This window comes from Thamnophis elegans, chromosome 13, assembly GCF_009769535.1.
Source record: "Thamnophis elegans isolate rThaEle1 chromosome 13, rThaEle1.pri, whole genome shotgun sequence".
Taxonomy (NCBI): domain Eukaryota; kingdom Metazoa; phylum Chordata; class Lepidosauria; order Squamata; family Colubridae; genus Thamnophis; species Thamnophis elegans.
Window position 1 is genome coordinate 46,752,117 of NC_045553.1, and position 19,453 is coordinate 46,771,569.

Consider the following 19,453-nt stretch of genomic DNA (forward strand, 5'->3'; position numbering starts at 1 on the left):
AAAGCACAGGCTGAGTGAAATTTGGGAGAGGACCCTGGACATTTTATTACAGTGTGCAGAATTACCTCTGCTGTCTGTCTGTCCATCCAAGCATGCAATGCATCTTCCCAACAGCAGGTTTTAACAGGTTAACAGAATTGGGAGGGACCTTGTAGGTCATCTAGCCCAACCCCCTGCTCAAGCAGGAGACCCTACATCAGTTCTGACAAATGGCAGTCCAGTCTCTTCTTGAAAGCTTCCAGTGATGAAGCTCCCAAAACTTCCGAAGGCAACTTCAGTTCCATTGGTTGATCGTTCTCACTGTCAGAATATTCTTCCTTCTTTCCAGGTTGAATCTCTCCTTGATCAGTTTCCATTCATTATTCCTTGTCTGGCCTTCAGGTGCTTTGGAAAAGTTGTGAAATTCTAAATGTTTGTCCCCAGTGTTGGTCTCCCTCTCTGTCTCTCTATCTCTCTCTGTGTCTTTGTCTATCTCTCTCTGTGTCTCTGTCTCTCTCTGTCTCTCTGTCCCCCCTCTCTCTGTCTCTCTCTATCTCTCTGTCTCTCTCTCTCTCTTTCTCTCCATCCATGTAATGCATCTGTTTATGTATCTATCCATTGTGCTGAAATGTAAAACACTGCAATATCTTCAGGGGTGGGGGGAAAAACCCATAGCATATATGTTGAAAGAAAAAAAAATCCAGCTCTATAATGCCAATTATGCTAACTTTAATGTGAGAGGGAAAAAAAGGAAGGAAAAACAAATTAACCAGGGGGGAAAAAAAGAGTGAGAAGATTCACGTAACAACTATTGATAGCAATATAAAATTAATTCCACCCTTAAGCTTATCAATTAAATCTAGATTATATAGAAGCATTTGGCTCCACCCGCTCCTTTCTGAAACACGGAAGGGTTATCAAAAATTGTTTTCACTGCATTGTTTTTGATGTAAAAATAATAAAAATATATTCAAAAAAAGAATAGATAACCCATGCATATCCTGGATCCATTAGAGGATTACTTCCTTTCCATTTACCGTAAATATCCTCTTTGTCATGCTGCAGGGCTTGGAAAAATGGAATCCCTTCACAAAATCCTTTCCAAAGCCATCTATCTCGGCTTGACCTTTTCAGCCTCTGGGTGGGTCAGTGTTTTTGCAAAACCGGCCTTTTTTTAATAAGCGAACTAAATCGGGGAATTATTATGATTGTGTCTGTCACGCGGTCAGCCAGATGTTCAAGCTGGATTTGGCATTTTTAATCCCTCTCCCACCTAATCAAGGCCTTCCCCAGGATCTGAGACAGGCAGATATATTGTCCAATTAAAGTATATTGTCTCTTCAACCTACAATAATAGAAAAGAAAGGGAGAGAGGAGGAGAGAATGAAAGGAAGACGGGGGAAAGAAGAAAGAGGTAAGGAGAGGAGGAAGGAAGGAAGTAGAGAAGGGAGGGAGGGAGAAAAGGGAGAGAGGAGGAGAGAATGAAAGGAAGACGGGGGAAAGAAGAAAGAGGTAAGGAGAGGAGGAAGGAAGGGAGAGGAAGAGAAGAAGAGAAGGTAGGAAGGGGAAGAGTAGGAGTAGGAGAAAGGGAAGGGAAGAAGAAAGAGGTAAGGCGAGGAGGAAGGAAGGAAGTAGAGAAGGGAGGGAGGGAGAAAAGGGAGAGAGGAGGAGAGAATGAAAGGAAGATAGGGGAAAAAGAAAGAAGTAAGGAGAGGAGGATGGAAGAGAGAGGAAGAGAAGGAGAGAGGGTAGGAAGGGGAAGAGTAGGAGTAGGAGAAAGGGAAGGGAAGAAGGAAGGGGAAGGAGAGGAGGAAGGAAGGAAGTAGAGAAGGGAGCGAGGGAGAAAAGGGAAAGAGGAGGAGAGAATGAAAGGAAGACGGGGGAAAGAAGAAAGAGGTAAGGAGAGGAGGATGGAAGAGAGAGGAAGAGAAGGAGAGAGGGTAGGTAGGGGAAGAGGAAGAGTCGAAGTAGGAGGAAGGGGAGAAGGAAGAGAAAGGAGAGGAGGAAGGAAGAAAATAGAGAAGAGAGGGAGGGAGAAAAGAAAGGGAAAATAAGGTGGTGCTACAACAGGAGGAAAGGATGGTAAACAAAGCACCCAAACTGTATATTATAACTTATTAAATGAAATAATAATTTTTTTAGAATGATAAATATAAAAAAGAATAACCATTATGTGAATGTATACTTAAAATAGTATGTAAGAAATTCAAAAAATTCAAAAAAAAAGGATATTGCCTCAGGATGTCAGCTCTTCCAAGCAAAGCTGCCCTCTTGCAATTGACCAATGTTTTTCTTTGTCAATGCCAATGATATTTGAGGGATGCACCAAATGTTTTGGGATTGCACCAAAGCGCTGATCAGGATGGATGGACTATCGTTGCTTTCTTTCACCGCCGTAGTTCTCCTCCTGTGTTTAGTTCTCCGTTACAGGTAGTTCTTGACACGACCACAGTTGAGGCCAGAACCTCTGTTGCTAAGCGAGACACTTGTTAAGTGAGTGTTGCTCCATGTTGCGGCTTTTTTTTTTTGCCACAACTGGGAAGTGAATCACTGCAGTTAAGTTAGCAACAGTTATTAAGTGAATCGCTGCAAGTAAGTTAGCACCACGGTTATTAATAGCAATAGCAATAGCAGTTAGACTTATATACCGCTTCATAGGGCTTTCAGCCCTCTCTAAGCAGTTTACAGAGTCAGCATATCGCCCCCAACAACAATCCGGGTCCTCATTTCACCCACCTCGGAAGGATGGAAGGGCTGAGTCAACCTTGAGCCGGTGAGATTTGAACAGCCGAACTGCAGAACTGCAGTCAGCTGAAGTAGCCTGCAGTGCTGCATTTAACCACTGCGCCACCTCGGCTCTTAATCTGCTTCCCCCCCCCCCCTCCTTGACTTTGCTTGTTAGAAGGTCGTAAAATCACCCCTGGACACTGCAACCGTCATAAATACGAGTCCATTGCCAAGGTCTGAATTTTGATCCCATGGCCCTGGGAATGCTGCCGTAGTCAGAAGTGTGGAAAATGGTCACAATTCACTTTTTTTTCAGTGCTGTTGTAACTTTGAACAGTCCCTAAGCCAACGATTTAAGTCGAGGATTTCTTGTGTTGAATACTGCCCTTGTTTTCATTTGCCACCGTCGTTCTCCTTCTGTTGACAAGTTTCTGCCGTTAGTGATTTTCTCCGATTCTTTCTCTTCTGCTGTGTTTCGAGCCTCCGCTATGCAAACGTTGTTTTTCCCACCTACGGCTCTTAAGTATAGGATGCTGTGTGGTGCTTATTTGCCATCCTAACAATTATTATTTAAACCAGCGTGCCGCCCGACTCTCAATCATTCTGGACGCCTGTTGCAAGGAAAGAATTACCGTATTTTTCGGACTGTAAGACGCACCTTTTTCTCTCCCAAAAGGGGGTGAAAATGTCTGGGCATCTTATAGGCCGAATATGTTGGAGCCCTGCCCACCCAATGGCCATTTTTGGGCCTCTGCATGCCCCATTTTGGGGCCTTTTCTGGCCCATTTTTGGGCCTTTTTTCATCCTGTTTTCAGGGCTGTTTTCGTCCCATTTCTGGGTTGTTTTCACCCCGTTTTTGGGGCTGTTTTTGGTCCATTTTTGGGGGGGAGGCAGTTGTCCTATTTTGGGGACTTTTTCAGCCTGTTTTGGAGGCTTTCTTTGACACATTTTGGGGGCATTTTTGCAGGCCGTTTTTGACGCTTTTTCAGGCCGTTTTTGAGGCTTTTTGAGGAAAAAAATGGGCTGAAAAAACCTCAACAATGGTCCGAAAAAAGCCTCATAAATGGGCCAAAAAGCCTAAAAAAAGGGCCAAAAAAGGCCCCCAAAATGGCTGAAAATGTGGCCCTTGGAGGCCAAACCCTCTTCTTCTTGTTTTCCTTTTCTAAATTTAGGTGCATCTTATAGTCAGGTGCGTCTTATAATCTGAAAAATACGGTATACAATAACTGCGCCGCGCTGGCTTTTTTCCAGTAGATCGGTGCTTCCCAAACTGGGTCAAAGGGGTTTTTTGCTTTGTGTAATGACACACAAACCTGTTACCCAATGACCACAGGGACGTTTAAAACGGAGTCAAATTGTGTTTTGCCTGCATTAGGTAAGTAGGACTTTCTGATAAACGGTTTGCGGGTAATTAAGAAGTCTTCTCTGGTGTGTGTGTGTTTTTTAAACTTCCCAGCCTAGAAGTATGTACCTTGTTGTCAGGCTCCCATCCAAATCCAGCCCAGTTCCGACCCTGCTTAGCTTCTGAATCCAGTTCTGCCAGATGTTGTCAACTTATGGAGGCCAGGAAAAATCAGGCTGATCCGTTAGGGATTTGAACCCGGTTCCCGCTAATGCAAAGTAATAAAGTTGAAAAGGATCTGCAGAGATTTTGGGAAACCTGAGTAGGTCTTGGCTGTGCCTCCTCCTCCTCCTCCTCCTCTTCCTCCTTCTCTTGACAATCTTTACCAAAAGCTTCTTTGTTCTCTCCATGCCCGGCAACATTGCAAACTGGAACGTTAAGGAATTAGCATTGCAAAAAATTTTCACTTTCGGATTTTATTATGCTCCTTCCAACATCTTGACAGCTGTTCGGTTTCTTCCGCCCCATCTTTCCTCTCCCCAAAGAGGGGACTGTCAGATGCATCTTAATGGCTGCAGGAAAAAAAGAGGGGAACGAAAGAAAAGAGCAAGGAGATTAATAAACACAATTCCCGGGGGCAAATGGAGCCATCGCCGTTTGGCAACCATTAAAACGTGGTGCTTTTGAATTCTGATATAAGTTATGCCGCTCAGCCGGGCTTCCATCTGGCTGGGTTGTGGTACGATCTGCTTGGGTTAGGGGAAAGCGACACGGGGGCCAATTGGTGTCTCCAAGGATAATCCCCAAGCGTGGTGCTCAGGCCCACTAACGCATTATTTTAAAAAAAGAACTTGGAACAGAATACAATAGAATAGGGGATAGAATAAGGAATAGAATAGAATATAGAATAGAATAGATCAGAATATAATATAATATAATATAATATAAAATAGAATATAGAATAGAATAAGGAATAGAATAGAATAGAATAGAATATAGAATAGAATAGATCAGAATAGGATAGAATATAAAATAGAATATAGAATAGAATAAGGAATAGAATAGAATAAGGAATAGAATAGAATAGATCAGAATAGAATAGAATAAGGAATAGAATATATTAGAATAGAATAGAATAAGGAATAGAATAGGGCATAGAATAAGGAATAGAATATGGAATAGAATAGATCAGAATAGAATAGAATATAGAATAGAATAAGGAATAGAATAGATTAGAATAGACTAGAATAGAATAGGGGATAGAATAAGGAATAGAATAGAATAGAGGATAGACTACAGAATAGAATAGAATAGGAATAAGGAATAGAATAGATTAGAATAGATCAGAATAGAATAGAATAAGGAATAGAATAGAATAAGGAATAGAATAGAATAGGGGATAGAATAAGGAATAGAATAGAATAAGGAATAGAATAGGGGATAGAATAAGGAATAGAATATGGAATAGAATAAGGAATAGAATAGATTAGAATAGAATAAGGAATAGAATAGAATAGGGGATAGAATAAGGAATAGAATATGGAATAGAATAGAATAAGGAATAGAATAGAATAGCATAGGGGATAGAATAAGGAATAGAATAGAATAGAATTAGAATAGGGAATAGATTAGGAATAAGAATGGGGAATAGAATATGGAATCCAAAAATACAGTTCCGAGAGGCCTTAGTAAGTCCTTTGAGCAAGTATGGCACCATTAATAAGGACGTGGGCTGACACAACGAAAAATTACCAAGACACACCTGTCCAAGTATGGGATCTTTTGTCCCTTGTCTTTCTCCATTTCCTGCACTAAGAATGTCCTCTTGGGGGACCATCTAGAACTCAGAATCTCTTGCTTTCTAGGCCAGCACCTTAACCACTACTTTGTTTAAAGAGGAGGAAGGAATGCCAAAATAACGTGTAAGAATTGCATGCAAAAACAGGGTTGGAGGAAACAAACTTGTAAAGCTGCAACATCGCAGATAACATTTCAGAATAATCTCCTATAGAATGATAGAATAGAATAGAGTAACAGAGTTGGAAGGGACCTTGGAGGTCTTCTAGTCCAACCCCCTGCTTAGGCAGGAACCCTACACCACTTCAGACAAATGGATATCCAACATCTGCTTAAAGACTTCCAGTGTTGGAGCATTCACAACTTCTGGAGGCAAATTTTTTTCAACTGATTAATTGTTCTCACTGTCAGGAAATTTCTCCTCAGTTCTAAGTTGCTTCTCTCCTTGATTAGTTTCCACCCATTGCTTCTTGTTCTGCCCTCAGGTGCCTTGGAGAATAGCTTGACTTCCTCTTCTTTGGGGAAGCCCCTGAGATATTGGAAGACTGCTATCATGTCTCCCCTGGTCCTTCTTTTCATCAAACTAGACATACCCAGTTCCTGCAACCATTCTTCATATGTTTTAGCCTCCAGGCCCCTAATCATCTTTGTTGCTCTTCTCTACACTCTTTCCAGAGTCTCCACATCTTTTCTACATTGTGGCAACCAAAACTGGATGTAATATTCCGAGTATGTCCTTTCCAAGACATTATAAAGTGGTATTAACCCTTCACCTGATCTTGATTCTATCCCTCTGTTTATGCGTAAGGAGGAATTAAGGAAGAAGGGAAGGAGGTAGGTAGGTGGGGGAACCGGACTTCCGGTCGGCTCCAGAATTGAATGGGGGGCTTCCAGTTAGGACTTTTGTGGCTGAGTGTTTAAGGTTGCTGACCCCTGGTTTTGCCCATAGCCAGCAAAGGGAAATAATTAGGACAGAAATGATCTGTTCCAGATCAAAAGAGCTGCCTGCCTGCCTGGCGTTGTATTGAGGCAAAATCCCGACTCGTTTCTTCCTCCGAAGAGGGTTCCATTAGGTTGAATGGTGTCTTTGTCGAAGGAAGATTGTGCTGCAAATTAATCCGAAATCAGACAACTCCCAGGCACTGTTCTCTTGGAGGTAATCCTCCCTGGGTTCAGCAGCCTTTAATCCTGGATAAGTGGGCTTTAATTCCACCGTCAAGCTTATTTCCAAGAAGTTATGCCGACGCCGGCTTCCAAGTTATGTGCCCTTTCTGCAGAATTTCAGATCCCGTGGAAATTTTTCAGGGACGCATTCGGCGGAGTTTGCTAACCCTGTTAGGGAGCTCACGCTGAGCCAAAGACATTTCCTTTCACGTTATGAGCAGCTGACGATCAGCAAAAAACGAAGTGAAGTTGTTTTTTTTTGTCAGCCTGAAAAGAAAGATGGACTCGCAATAGCCAGCCACCGTTTTTATTGACGAATGAATAAATGCCCCGTGTGGTTTTGATTCTGCCCCAAAAGCGGTTGGCTTTCCTGGTGTTGCAGATGCTGCTTCTGCTGAGGTGTCCTTTGGTATGGTAATGCAAAAAAGATGCGGAGACTCTGGAAAGAGCGCAGAGAAGAGCAACCAAGAGGATTAGGGGACTGGAGGCTAAATATGAAGAATGGTTGCAGGAACTGGGAATGTCTAGTTGGATGAAAAGAAGGACTAGGGGAGACATGATAGCAGTCTTCCAATATCTCAGGGGCTGCCCCAAAGAAGAGGGAGTCAAGCTATTCTCCAAGGCACCTGGGGGTAGAACAAGAAGCAATGGGTGGAAACTAATCAAGGAGAGAAGCAACTTAGAACTAAGGAGGAAATTTCCTGACACTTAGAACAATTAATCAGTGGAACAACTTGCCCCCAGAGATTGTGAATGCCCCAACACTGCAAGTTTTTTAGAAGATGTTTCATAACCATTTAGCAATAGCAATAGCAGTTAGAGTTATATACCGCTTCATAGGGCTTTCAGCCATCTCTAAGCGGTTTACAGAGTCAGCATATTGCCCCCAACAATCTGGGTCCTCATTTTACCCACCTCGGAAGGATGGAAGGCTGAGTCAACCTTGAGCCAGTGAGATTTGAACCGCCGAACTGCAGAACTGCAGTCAGCTGAAGTAGCCTGCAGTGCTGCACTCTAGCCACTGCGCCACCTCGGCTCTTGTCTGAAGTGGTGTCGGGTTTCCTGGCTAAGCAGGGGATTGGACTCTTAAGACCTCCAAGGTCCCTTCCACTCTGTTATTCTATTCTACTCTACTCTACTCTAAAGTCAACCATGAGTCGCTGAGAATCGAACTATAGGCAGCCAGCAGAAGTAGCCTGCAGTACTGCACTCTAACCACTGCGCCACGGGGATAACTGTGCTTTTGCAGAGAAACTCTCATTTGTGATTACCGTAGCCTCCAAATTCAGATGAATACCACCCTGGCGTGTCACTCAAGTCCATCCTGGTCCTCAACCCTCAAGAGAAGGCCATTCATCTTTCTTGAAGGCAGCTCCGTGGGCTATTGTGAGGTGCCCCCTCCCAGCATTCAGTAAGGACATTTGGTGCCAACTCCTAAGGAGAACTCTGGGCACCAACATCTGGAGAATTGTGGGGAGGTTGATGAAGTCCTCTCAGCTGGAAAGGGCTACCTGGGAAGTTTGCTAAAAGTCGGGATGATGTTTCACTGCCACAACATTCACTCCCCTGAGGTCTATTTTATGTATTTTGGAGGGGAGGGATCAGCAGCAGCTCTCTTGCCTCCTTCAAATATTTGTTTTCTATTCTGGCTAAAGGGCAGCTTTGCAGCTATTTGGGGGAAAAGCAGAGCATTTGTAAGAAATTAGAAAGAGGGAGAGAGAAAGGGAGGGAGATTGAGAGGGAAGGGGAGATAGAGCGATATTGAGAGATCTAGAAAGATTGAGGGGGAGAGAGATTGAGAGAGAGAGAAGGAGAGAGAGAGAGAAGGAGAGAGAGAAGGAGGGGAGCAAGGGAGAGAGAGAGGAGGAAGGGAGAGAGAGATTGAGAGAGATTAAGGGAGAGAAGGAAAGAGAGAGAGAAGGAAGGGAGATAGATTGAGAGAGAGAAGGAGATAGAGAGAGAGAAGGAGGGAGGGAGAGAGTTTGAGAGAGAAACATTGAGAGAGAAGGAGAGAGAGAGAAGGGGTGGGAGAGAGATTGAGAGAAAGAGCGAAGGAAAGAGCAAGAGAAGAAGGGAGGCAGAGAGTTTGAGAGAGAGAAGGAGAGAGAGCGATTGAGAGAGAGCAAAGGATGGAGAGAGAGAGAAGGAGGGAAGGAGAGATAGAGAAAGAATAACCAGCAGTAATTATTGGCAGAAACCACTAGATTTTAGTAAGACCTCTTTTGCTTAAGTTCCAGATGTGTATATATTTAAGCAGAGGATCCATTCTTGCCTGCATCTAAAATTAAATTGTATATTTCATTCAGAATCCAGCAGGGTGACTTACGTAACTGTTCCCTTCTGAAAAGCCATGTGTGACCTGATTTTTTTCCCTTTTTCTCCCCCTCCCCCTCTTTTTTTTTTTTTTTTTTGCATTAAGGCAGGTTTCGAGGCAGTTAACATAAACGCACAGCTTTCTATGTGTAATGTAAATATTTCTGTTGTGCACACAACTATAAAAGCAGCATGTCGACAATTTTTCATAACCACCAATTTATAGAAGTCGGGTCTTATGTAACCTGAGGCCTAATAGCTTTGAAAGGGGGATGTATGAATTAATAGAATGCTCTGTTTGGTCTCTGGGAAATTCAGAGAATAGAGACAGACAGACAGACAGACAGACAGAAAAAAGAGAGAAGAGAGAGTGAAAGAAAAAAGAAAAGAGAGAAAGAAAAGAGAGAGAGACAGGAAGAGAGAGAGATGGAGAGAGAGAGAGCAAAGATAGAAAAGAGGAAAAGAAAGAACAAAGAGAGAAGAAAAGAGGAGAAAGAAAGAACAGAGAGAGAGAAAGAGGAAAAGAAAAGAGAAAGAGAGGGAAAGAAAAGAGTGAAAGAGAGAGAGGAAGAGAGAGAAAGAGAAAAGAGAGAGAGAAACTGTTGTGGCTTAACTGGGAGTGGGGAATGGGTTAATTGGGCTATCAGAAATGTTGGTTACAGTCCTGCAGTCATAAGTGGGAGGAGATGGGTGATAGGAATGATGAGAAAAGTAATAGTAATATTAAGAGTAATGCAGACTTAGTGAATAGTTTGACAGTGGTGAGGGAATTATTTGTTTAGCAGAGTGATGGCATTCGGGGGGGGGGGGGGGGAAATGTTCTTGTGTCTAGTTGAAAAAAAAACCAAGAAAAATATCAACACAAAAACTTCTCTGGACATGGACTTTCCTTGTCTCCTTGGGAGGTTCTGTGTGTTGACTCTGCAGCATTTTTTTTAGCAATTTACTGCACACCCTCCTCCTCCTCTTCACACAATCTGTTGTGGCTTTGTGAGGTCATTCTGTCCCCATCTTCTGCTCATCTGTCATCTGGACGTTGTGACAGATGTCGGCCAACCACTGCTGGAATTTTGTTTTGTTGTTTTCCTTCAAGAACTGGGATTGACACGATGGCATCTCGCCCTCCTTGTTGTTGATCCAGGCACGTTTCCCCATCAGCCTGTTGATACTTGAACAGGATATGTGGAAAGATGTTCTGGGAGAAGTAAACAACAGACGTGAGCTTCTCCCCGCTGGATCTGCGGAACTCCCAACAGATTTGGGGACTGCCAATAATCCAGCCTGGGTTAATATTCCTGTTTAATAAATCATGGGCAGATCAACTTCTATTGTAGCTAGATCTTTATCTAGGTAGATCTTTATCTCACACATCTTGGAGAGATGACAGGCAGGGCTAAACCTGGTTTGTAGTAGAAGCTCCTTGTTCGGTTTGAAGCTCCTTGTTCAACGGTGTCAATCTGTCATTTCCAAAAATTATCCTTCGCAGTTCAGCTCTGGGCATGTTTCCTCAAGTGAAGGTAACAGTGGATGGAAGGATTAATTATCAAGGTTGGTTGCGCAGTCAGCCAATGTTTACCTGGGATTGGTATCCACCTGTGAGTCTTTTCTAAGAATCTGGGATAGTGTTGAGTGGATAGTGTGCGGAGCTGGCAGCAGAGTCAGACAGTGAGGAGGGTTGGGGAGGAACATGGGCCAGTCCTGGCGGCTGGGGAAGGCTCGGACAAGGGCTCTGTGTCGGAGGCAGAGAGGGGGACGAGGCCATCTTGCAGTTCTCAGCTGCCTTCAGAACTAGACCGCAGTGAGGCAGAGGAACAGCTGGAGCCTGTTCCCAGTGTGTGCATGGGTGGGGCCAGCCGGTCGTTGCAACAACTGGTTTGGTGAACCAGGTGCAAAATTAGCATCCGGTTCACCCAAACCGGTGCAAACCGGCTAAATCCCACCCTTGCTCCTTCTCTTGGGAACATCATTCCTCCCAGGATACAAATGGCCTTCGCCCTATTACTTTGAAGTCTGGGTTCCATCAGGAGGCCTGGAGATCCCAAATAGAAAGGATTGTGTGACCCACAGATGCTTTTTTTTCAAGAGGCAACTGGCATTTCTGTTTTTTCTTCGAGGACGTTTCGCTTCTCACCCAAGAAGCCTCTTCAGCTCAAAATGATTGTCGGGTTGATACGATTGTGGAGTTGCTGCCATAATAGGGGTGAGGTGGGGAACGTTACGGTTTTGATGTTGTTGTAAGCTACCCGTGTGTGAGTTGGACGGCCTTATAAATACGTGGAATTAATAATAAATTTCAGCATAGCTTAGTTCGCCAGGTGCCTCCGGCGTTCGAGCACCCGCTGAAAAGGTGGCCCCTTCCCGCCCACGCCAGATGAATTATTTCCCTGAATGGCTTGGACTTAAGTGTGAGAAGCTGGCTTGGAAAAGCAGATCGAAACAATGCAGAAATGGCTTTGATAATACACATCAAATCCATCCTGGCCATTTGGCCTGAGCAGATCCATGCTTGTTTATGTCGCTGCTTCCTCCACCGAGCCGGCAAGCAAAAATGAGGCTGTTAAGAAAAACAAAAGAGAAATAAAATATTAACATTCCGCATTAGAAGGGAACGGTAGCCTCTCATGCATGCACGAAGCGTAAAATCAAAAGTCTGGAAATAAATACTTACCCCGGACAGATTTGGTGTAGGGGTTTGCCTTCTGTGCAACCATTTGTCTGAATCTATAATTTTCAGAACGAATGAAGTTTTCCTGTCCAATTAAAGGAGAATTCTGCCCTATTCTGCTTTTTCCTCCCACATTTGAAAAGCATTGATACCTATTGGAATGATTTAGCTGCCCCTCTTTCGTAACTGGCCCTGAGTGGTTACAAGATTAAAAAAAAAACCAACCATAACCACCACCCACTGGCCAAGGCTCAGGCGCTAAGATGCTGAGCTTGTCGATCAGAAAGGTCGGCAGTTCGGCGGTTCGAATCCCTAGCGCCGCGTAACGGAGTGAGCTCCCGTGACTTCTCCCAGCTTCTGCCAACCTAGCAGTTCAAAAGCATGTAACAAATGCAAGTAGAAAAATAGGAGTCACCTTTGGTGGGAAGGGAACAGCGTTCTGTGTGCCTTTGGCGTTGAGTTACGCCGGCCACATGACCACGGAGACGTCTTCGGACAGTGCTGGCTCTGCAGCTTTGAAAGGGAGATGAGCACCGCCCCCTAGAATCGGGGAAGAGTAGCACATATGTGCGAGGGGAACCTTTACCTTGCATAACTTGCCCTGGCTGTTTGCAAGATCAAACATCTCAACCATAACCACCACCCAGTGGCCACCAATAAACTGTTAATTAACCGTCCATCATAGTAGAGGTTATCTTCACCCTGACCAAATGCCTCGGAGAACAGTGAGGTCCTCTCTATCTTATGAAAAGCTGGTAGAGTTGGGTTGTTGGCTCCTTGAACATCTGGATTTGGTTCAAGTGTTTGAGGTCCTCCTCCTATTGAAGTCATAAAGACAGTTTGGCATCATCCCCCCCCCCCAAGTCCTGAGGGTCCAGCACTTGCTTCACCTTCTAGGGTGGCATTGATGGAGTGGATCTTCTTCTCAAGGCCCACAGAGAATCTCATGCCAAGGTTGACCCAAGGCCAAGTAGCTTGGTAATAAATCACCCGTGGTTTCATTTCCCCTCCTTTCCTTCTCCTTTATTGCGTGTGAAATGGTAAAAATGAAGTTCTTTGTTGGAAATTCAAAATATCCCTGTGCGCCACGTATTTTATTGACCTCTTTTCAGAGATGAGTGGAGGAAAATGCCCCATCTTCCTGGACAAGACTGAGTCCATGTTGCGATGAGATTTGCTGCAAGGTTGGACCCAGGGGTAAATGGGATTTGGGAGCACCTGTGAAATTTATTCCTTAAGAAAATGTACATGGCTACCCAACAACGGCCAAGAAGGCATTATGAGTTGTTAACCTAATCTTGTGTAGCTTCTTCTCTGGGAATATTGTACTGCTAACCAGAGCATACAAAACCTTTGCTAGACCAATTCTCGAATACAGCTCATCTGCCTGGAATCCACACTGCACATCGGACATTAATACGATCAAGCGAGTCCAGAGGTATTTCATGAGGAGAGTCCTCCACTCCTCTGCTCACAGGAGAATCCCTTATGCCACCAGGCTTGAAATTTTGGGCTTGGACAACTTAGGACTATGTCGCCTTCAGTTTGACCTGAGTGAAGTACATAAAATTATCTGCTACAACGTCCTCCCTGTCAATGACTATTTCAGCTCCAACCACAACAATACATGAGCACACAACAGATACAAACTCAAGGTAAACCGCTCCAAACTCGATTGCAGAAAATCCGATTTCAGCAACAGAGAGGTCAATGCCTGGAATGCTCTACCTGACTCTGTGGTGTCTTCCCCAAACCCTCAAAACTTTAACCTTAGACTGTCTACTGTGGACCTCACCCCATTCCTAAGAGGTCTGTCCCTTACAGACCTACCGTCTGTAACTTGCCTACCATCCCTGTCCTAATGTTCCCATTTATTCGTATCCATTTCATGGATTCGTAATCATGTTTATACGTATTTGTTATCTTATGCATGCTTGACAAATACATAAATAAATAAAAACTGGTGACAACAATTAAACAACCAGTTGGTGGGCTCTGTATCATCCTGAGGTCCCCTGGCCTGCTGGCAAAACCACATCTTCAGGACCTTCCTTGAAGTGTGGAGGCCAATCTTATTTCTCGAGGGATGATATTCCTAAGGGAGGAAGCCATCACAGAGAAGGTCCTTCTTCTTGGTCTCACCAGATGGACCTCCTTAAATGAGGGGCTCTGTAACATCCTTTACCTTCCTGTTGTGGAGGGTTGGGTAGATACATCTAGGAAAAGACTGTCCTTCAAACAGTGCAGTTTCCAAAAAGAGATGGCACAGGTGAAGATCTAGGTTAGCCAAAGAGAAGGTGTTTGCCTTCCTTGCTTCAGCAGCAACAGAAATCTGGTGGAAAGATTCCAATGTTGAACGTCTGTGGACTTCCTGGTTGTTTCCCCCACCCCCCCAATCCCTCGGAGTTTATTTTTTTAACACTGTGTACTGAGGCGCATCATCCTGGAATGAGACATTAAATTTCTTGCACAAAGCCATCTTTCCTTCCTCTCTGCGCAGTGATGGGCAGCCAAAGCAATGCCATGAGTCAGATCAAGATTCAGACAAGGTTACTCATTCGCTACCATCCCAAAATAACTCTATTCTGATGTTATCGGGAGCAGGTGGAGGATGTGCAGCCACCTTTCCCAGGGTATGGAGATGATTTGGGTTTACCTGTTCTTGCCAGGATACCGTTGAGGTGGTTGGTTGAAATACTGGAAAAGTAGGTGTGATGGAACATCTGCTGGAAGGTCCTTCCTAACTCAGTGTTGTCTATGGCAGTGGTGGAAAGGCCAGCAGATCCTGGGAATGCAGAGAAGGAAGCAGAACCATTAACAGAAAAGATTCCTGAATCCAGGAGAGAGAAGGAAACATCAAAAAGAGACTCAGAGTAATGTCTATCAGGGGTTGGCAACCTCTGGCTCTGGAGCTGCATGTGGCTCTTTTATCCCTCTACTGCGGCTCCCTGTCATTGGTCAGCTCCACAATTGATAGACCTTTCGATTAGAACAGGTAGAGGAAAAAGGATGCCACACTAGGTGGAGACTCTATGGTGTGGGAACCGGACATCCGGTCGGCTGCAGAATTGAACAGAGGGCTTTCCGGTTAGGACCTTTGTGGCTCTTTGAGTGTTTAAGGTGGCCAACCCCTGGTCTAGGTATACTTTGATTATGGTAGGTATACCTTGATCCGGAGAATGGCTTTGTAGGCTTTCAAGATTGTGTTACCTTGGACCAAGGTTTTTCAACCTCCCTGGCTGGGGAATTCTGGGAGTTGAAGTCCACCCATCTCTGAGCTGTCAAGGTTGAGAAAAGCACTGCATTAGACTAATAGCAATAAAGAGTGTTCCAGAAACGCAAATGGTTCTTCTTTCTTGAGATGGCCAGCTTTGAAGGACTTGGCATGAATCTTGACATCCTGCCAAAGCAATTCTCCAGACCAACTTACACTTAGCGTAATTAAAATGGAGTTACTCTGAGTCTCTTTTTAAAATGTATTCTCCTCTTTTCTGGATTCAGGAATCTTTTCTATAATGGCCCTGGTTCCTCCTTTGAGCTCCCTGGAGATCACAAATGCACAAAAATGCACCAGAGGTGATATTCAGCCAGTTCTGACCGGTTCTGGCAAACCAGTAGCAGAAATTTTGAGTAGTTCGGAGAACCGGCAAATACCACCTCTGGCTGGCCCCGCCCTCATGTATTCTCTGCCTGCCGAGCTGGGTCTTCTTCTGTTGCTCTGCACAGGAGAACGGAGCTGGAAAGCAGATTAGTGGGGTGGGGAGGAAATGGGGATTTTACAGTATCCTTCCGCTGCCACGCCCACCAAGCCACGCCCACAGAACCGGTACTAAAACATTTGGAATCCCACCACTGAACTGCACCAAACATCTATCCCACTAGACCTTAGTGTCTGTTTTTTCTCCCCACTATTATTTGTGAAATCTGTATTTAGCATTCTGAAGGGGGTGAGGGTGTCACGGCATGAACCTTGTTGCTGTTTCGTGATTCATCCTAACCCCCAAAGTTATGGACAGGGAGTGTATCTTTGTATCCCCGAGTCCTTGTTCTAGTCTTGTTCCCTCTGATACAGGTAGCCCTCGCGATGTCAGGTTTCCAACGGGTGCCCTAATTAAATCATGAGTCTCGAATCATGCTTCAAAAGAAATCCAGTTATTTATTAAGAGCTCCATGTCGGCACGTTTTCAAGTGAAGCCAGCTTTGACCACACGTAATTTACGTCTCCAATCATGACCCTGTTCCCCCCCCCCCCGGTGTGCAATCAATCACATTCTATGGGGCAATTTTCCGGGTTGTAGAGATCACTCCTGCAGCTGTAAGTAATCCTGGGATACAGCCTTGAGAGAGATAAGTCTGGAATGTGCTTCTATCTTTTGCTGCCCTGCCGTTTCATTGGTTTCCCATCCCCACTTTCCTATAACAACTCAAGAATAGCTTGATTCCCTCTTCTTTGGGGAAGCCCCTGAGATATTGGAAGACTGCTATCATGTCTCCCCTAGTCCTTCTTTTCATTAAACTAGACATCCTCAATTCCTGCAACTGTTCTTCCTATGTTTTAGCCTCCGGTCCCCAAATCATCTTTGTTGCTCTTCTCTGCACTCTTTCTAGAGTCTCCACATCTTTTCTACATTGTGGCAACCAAAACTGGATGCCATATTCCCAAGTGTGGCCTTACCAAGGCCTTATAAAGTGGTATTAACCCTTCACGTGACCTTGATTCCATCCCTCTGTTGATGCAGCCTAGAACTGTTGTAGAAGCCTTGTTGATGTCTTTCCCCCAAACTCAGCTGAAAGGCAGGCCGCCCGCCTCTGTTTTTGTCCCTTGCCAATGCAATTGACATTCTGATGCTGCTTGGAACTGACGTGGGAAGGAGGGAAACGCACCCATCAGCCTTCAGATGTTCTCTGCCAGTTTGAGGCTCCGGGAAGGCAAACATTTGACAAAGCGGCCAGATCAACAGTTGGGGAACAAAAGGCCTCCTTTAGAAATGTCAAAATGTTTTGTTTGGATCCAGAATATTGATCGGGTGACTTCATTCAGTTACTCAGCCTCCCCCCCCCCCTTTTGGAGTCCTGCATACTTGGAGTTCTGCTCTCCCGTTTTCTCGTAAAGGGAATAAAAAAATCTGGGACTGCCATTTTTGCGGGCCGATACGGGGAATTAATTATGGATTTAGCGACTTAATGTTGAATTCTCCACCCAGTCTCTTGGATCTTGGTTTTCCATTGGATATGCTTGGCACGTGGGCAAATCTAAGAATGTCCTGTGAGTCTTCTTGCAAAGGACGCTTGGATTGGCCATTTGCAAGATGGCGGCCACAAATGGGCAGAACCTTCTAGAATACCGTATTTTTCAGGGTATAAGACACACCTTTCCCAACCCCCTTAAAAGTGAGAGAAAATTTAGGTGCGTCTTATAGACTGAATATGGACATTTCTGGCCTCCCGAACCCTCTAGGCATCACGTTTTGCCCTCCCTGGCCCCCCAGAAGCACTCTGCAATGCCCTGCACATTCCCTTTTTGCCAAAAAAACGGACCCATTTTTGGCCTGCAGAGTGCTTCTGGGGGCTGGGGAGGGAAAAAGTGTGATGCATAGAGGGCTTGGGAGCAGGGGTGAAATCCAGTAGGTTCTGAGAGGTTCTGGAGAACCGATAGCGGGAAATTTTGAGTAGTTCGGAGAACCGGTAGCGGGAAATTTTGAGTAGTTCAGAGAACCAGTAGCGGGAAATTTTGAGTAGTTCAGAGAACTGGCAGATGCCACCTCTGGCTGGTCCCAGAGTAGGGTGGGAATGGAGATTTTGCAGTATCCTTCCCCTGCCACACCCACCAAGCCACACCATGCCCATACCAAGCCACGCCGACATAACCGGTAGTAAAAGAATGAATTTCACCACTGCTTGGACCCATTTTGGACAAAAATGAGTGCCTCTGGCAGCCAGGGAGAGCAAAAACATGACACACTGGTTAAGAGCTCCCCATTGCAATTCCTTTATTTAAAAATTGGCCCCTCCCTTGGCTGTGTGTGTGTGTGTGTGTGTTTGTGCATGTCTGTGTCCATGTGCACCCACTCTTAAGTCCTCTTCCCCCCAAGTTGGAAATGTGATTTAATTCCCCCATTCTCTTCCAGCCAACGACTTAAAAGAGAGAAAGAAGTAATGCTGGAGCTTCCTTCCTTTCTTTCCTTGAAGGAGAAAGGGCAAAATTTTGCCTGCGTAGCCAGGGAGGAATTATAGCCTTAAGCCAGGCAGAGAATGAGCAGGGGGAAAAAAAAAGAGAGAGAGAAGCGGGGGTGGGGGGGGAGGGACCCTAAGAGGATGTGAGCTGAGCAATTAAAGCTTCTCTCCCAAAAGGCAGAGCAAGGTGAGGCTTGTCAGCCAGGCTTTGGAAGGTGCTCCGAACAAAGAGAAGGAAGGAATTCCTGGACCGTCGGAATTGGAAGCGGTCCGATCTCCTGTTGGTTTTGGATGGCGTTCCTAGAAACATCTGCAGGGAGGTGGTGGGGATGGCCGCGTTCTCCAACCTGCCATAGGATCCTCGGTGCTCTCTGAGCTTGGTTGTTTTCTTGCAGACGTTTCATTACCAAACTGGGTAACCTCATCAGTGCTAGGAGGGAGTTAGGTTTGCTGGGAGGAGGAGGAGGAGGAAGAGGAGGAGGAGGAGGAGGTGGAGGAGGAGGAGGAGGAGGAGGAGGAGGAGGAGGAGGAGGAGGAGGAGGAGGAGGAGGAGGACAACTGTGGGGTCCTTGGTGCTCTCTGACCTTGCTTGTTTTCTTGCAGATATTTCATCACCAAACTATGTAGCATCATCAGTGCTAGAAGGGAGTGGGGTTGAGGAGGAGGAGATCTGTGGGATCCTTGGTGCTCTCTGAGCTTGGTGGTTTCCTTGCAGACGTTTCACAACTCAACTAGGTAGCATCATCAGTGCTAGAAGAGAGTTAGGTTTGGAGAGAGGAAGAGGAGGAGGACGACGATGATGACTGTGGGGTTCTTAGTGCTTTCTGAGCTGGCTTGTTTTCTTGCAGACATTTCATTACCAAACTAGGTAAAATTATCAGAGCTTAGAAGGGAGTGAGGTTTGCTGGGAGGAGCATTTCAACCAGGTGATGTCAAGGATGAAGCAAACTCACGTTTCCCTCCGTTGTCACCAAACCCTTCTCAAATAGAGATGATTGCCAATGATGTAGACCCTTGAGGAATTCTGAAGGAATGTGATAAGACCAGGAAGAATTAGCGGTCACACGGTCCTTCCTTAACTTTTGATTAATCTCTCCCAGGATGGCTTTCTGTTCTGACCGAGGCTTCCCGAGAGCAGGAAACCAACTCCTCATCCCAACAAAATCTCCTTTTATTAATTGACTGTGAATTCTGCTCATTCACATCCAGCAAAGTCTTTCGAGGGAGGATTTACAGTCACAGACCTTATCTGGCTTGGAGAGCTGCCAGGCCGAGATCTGCAGAACTTGGCA

The 19,453-nt window shown here is 45.1% G+C and overlaps 1 protein-coding gene across 2 annotated transcripts in view; it reads left to right on the top strand.

Moving 5' to 3' along the window:
• Positions 1-19,453, top strand: part of NECTIN1 (nectin cell adhesion molecule 1) — a 166,273-nt gene that overhangs the window by 66,273 nt on the left and 80,547 nt on the right. Inside the window, exon 1 of one of the 2 annotated variants that reach the window (XM_032229312.1) lies at positions 3,980-4,081. The exons of the other annotated variant lie outside the window; for it this stretch is intronic. Coding sequence (XP_032085203.1) covers positions 4,030-4,081 — 52 coding nt within the window. The 5' untranslated portion in view covers positions 3,980-4,029. Of the gene's footprint in view, positions 1-3,979; positions 4,082-19,453 lie in introns of those variants that run through there. 2 annotated transcript variants of the gene reach the window in all.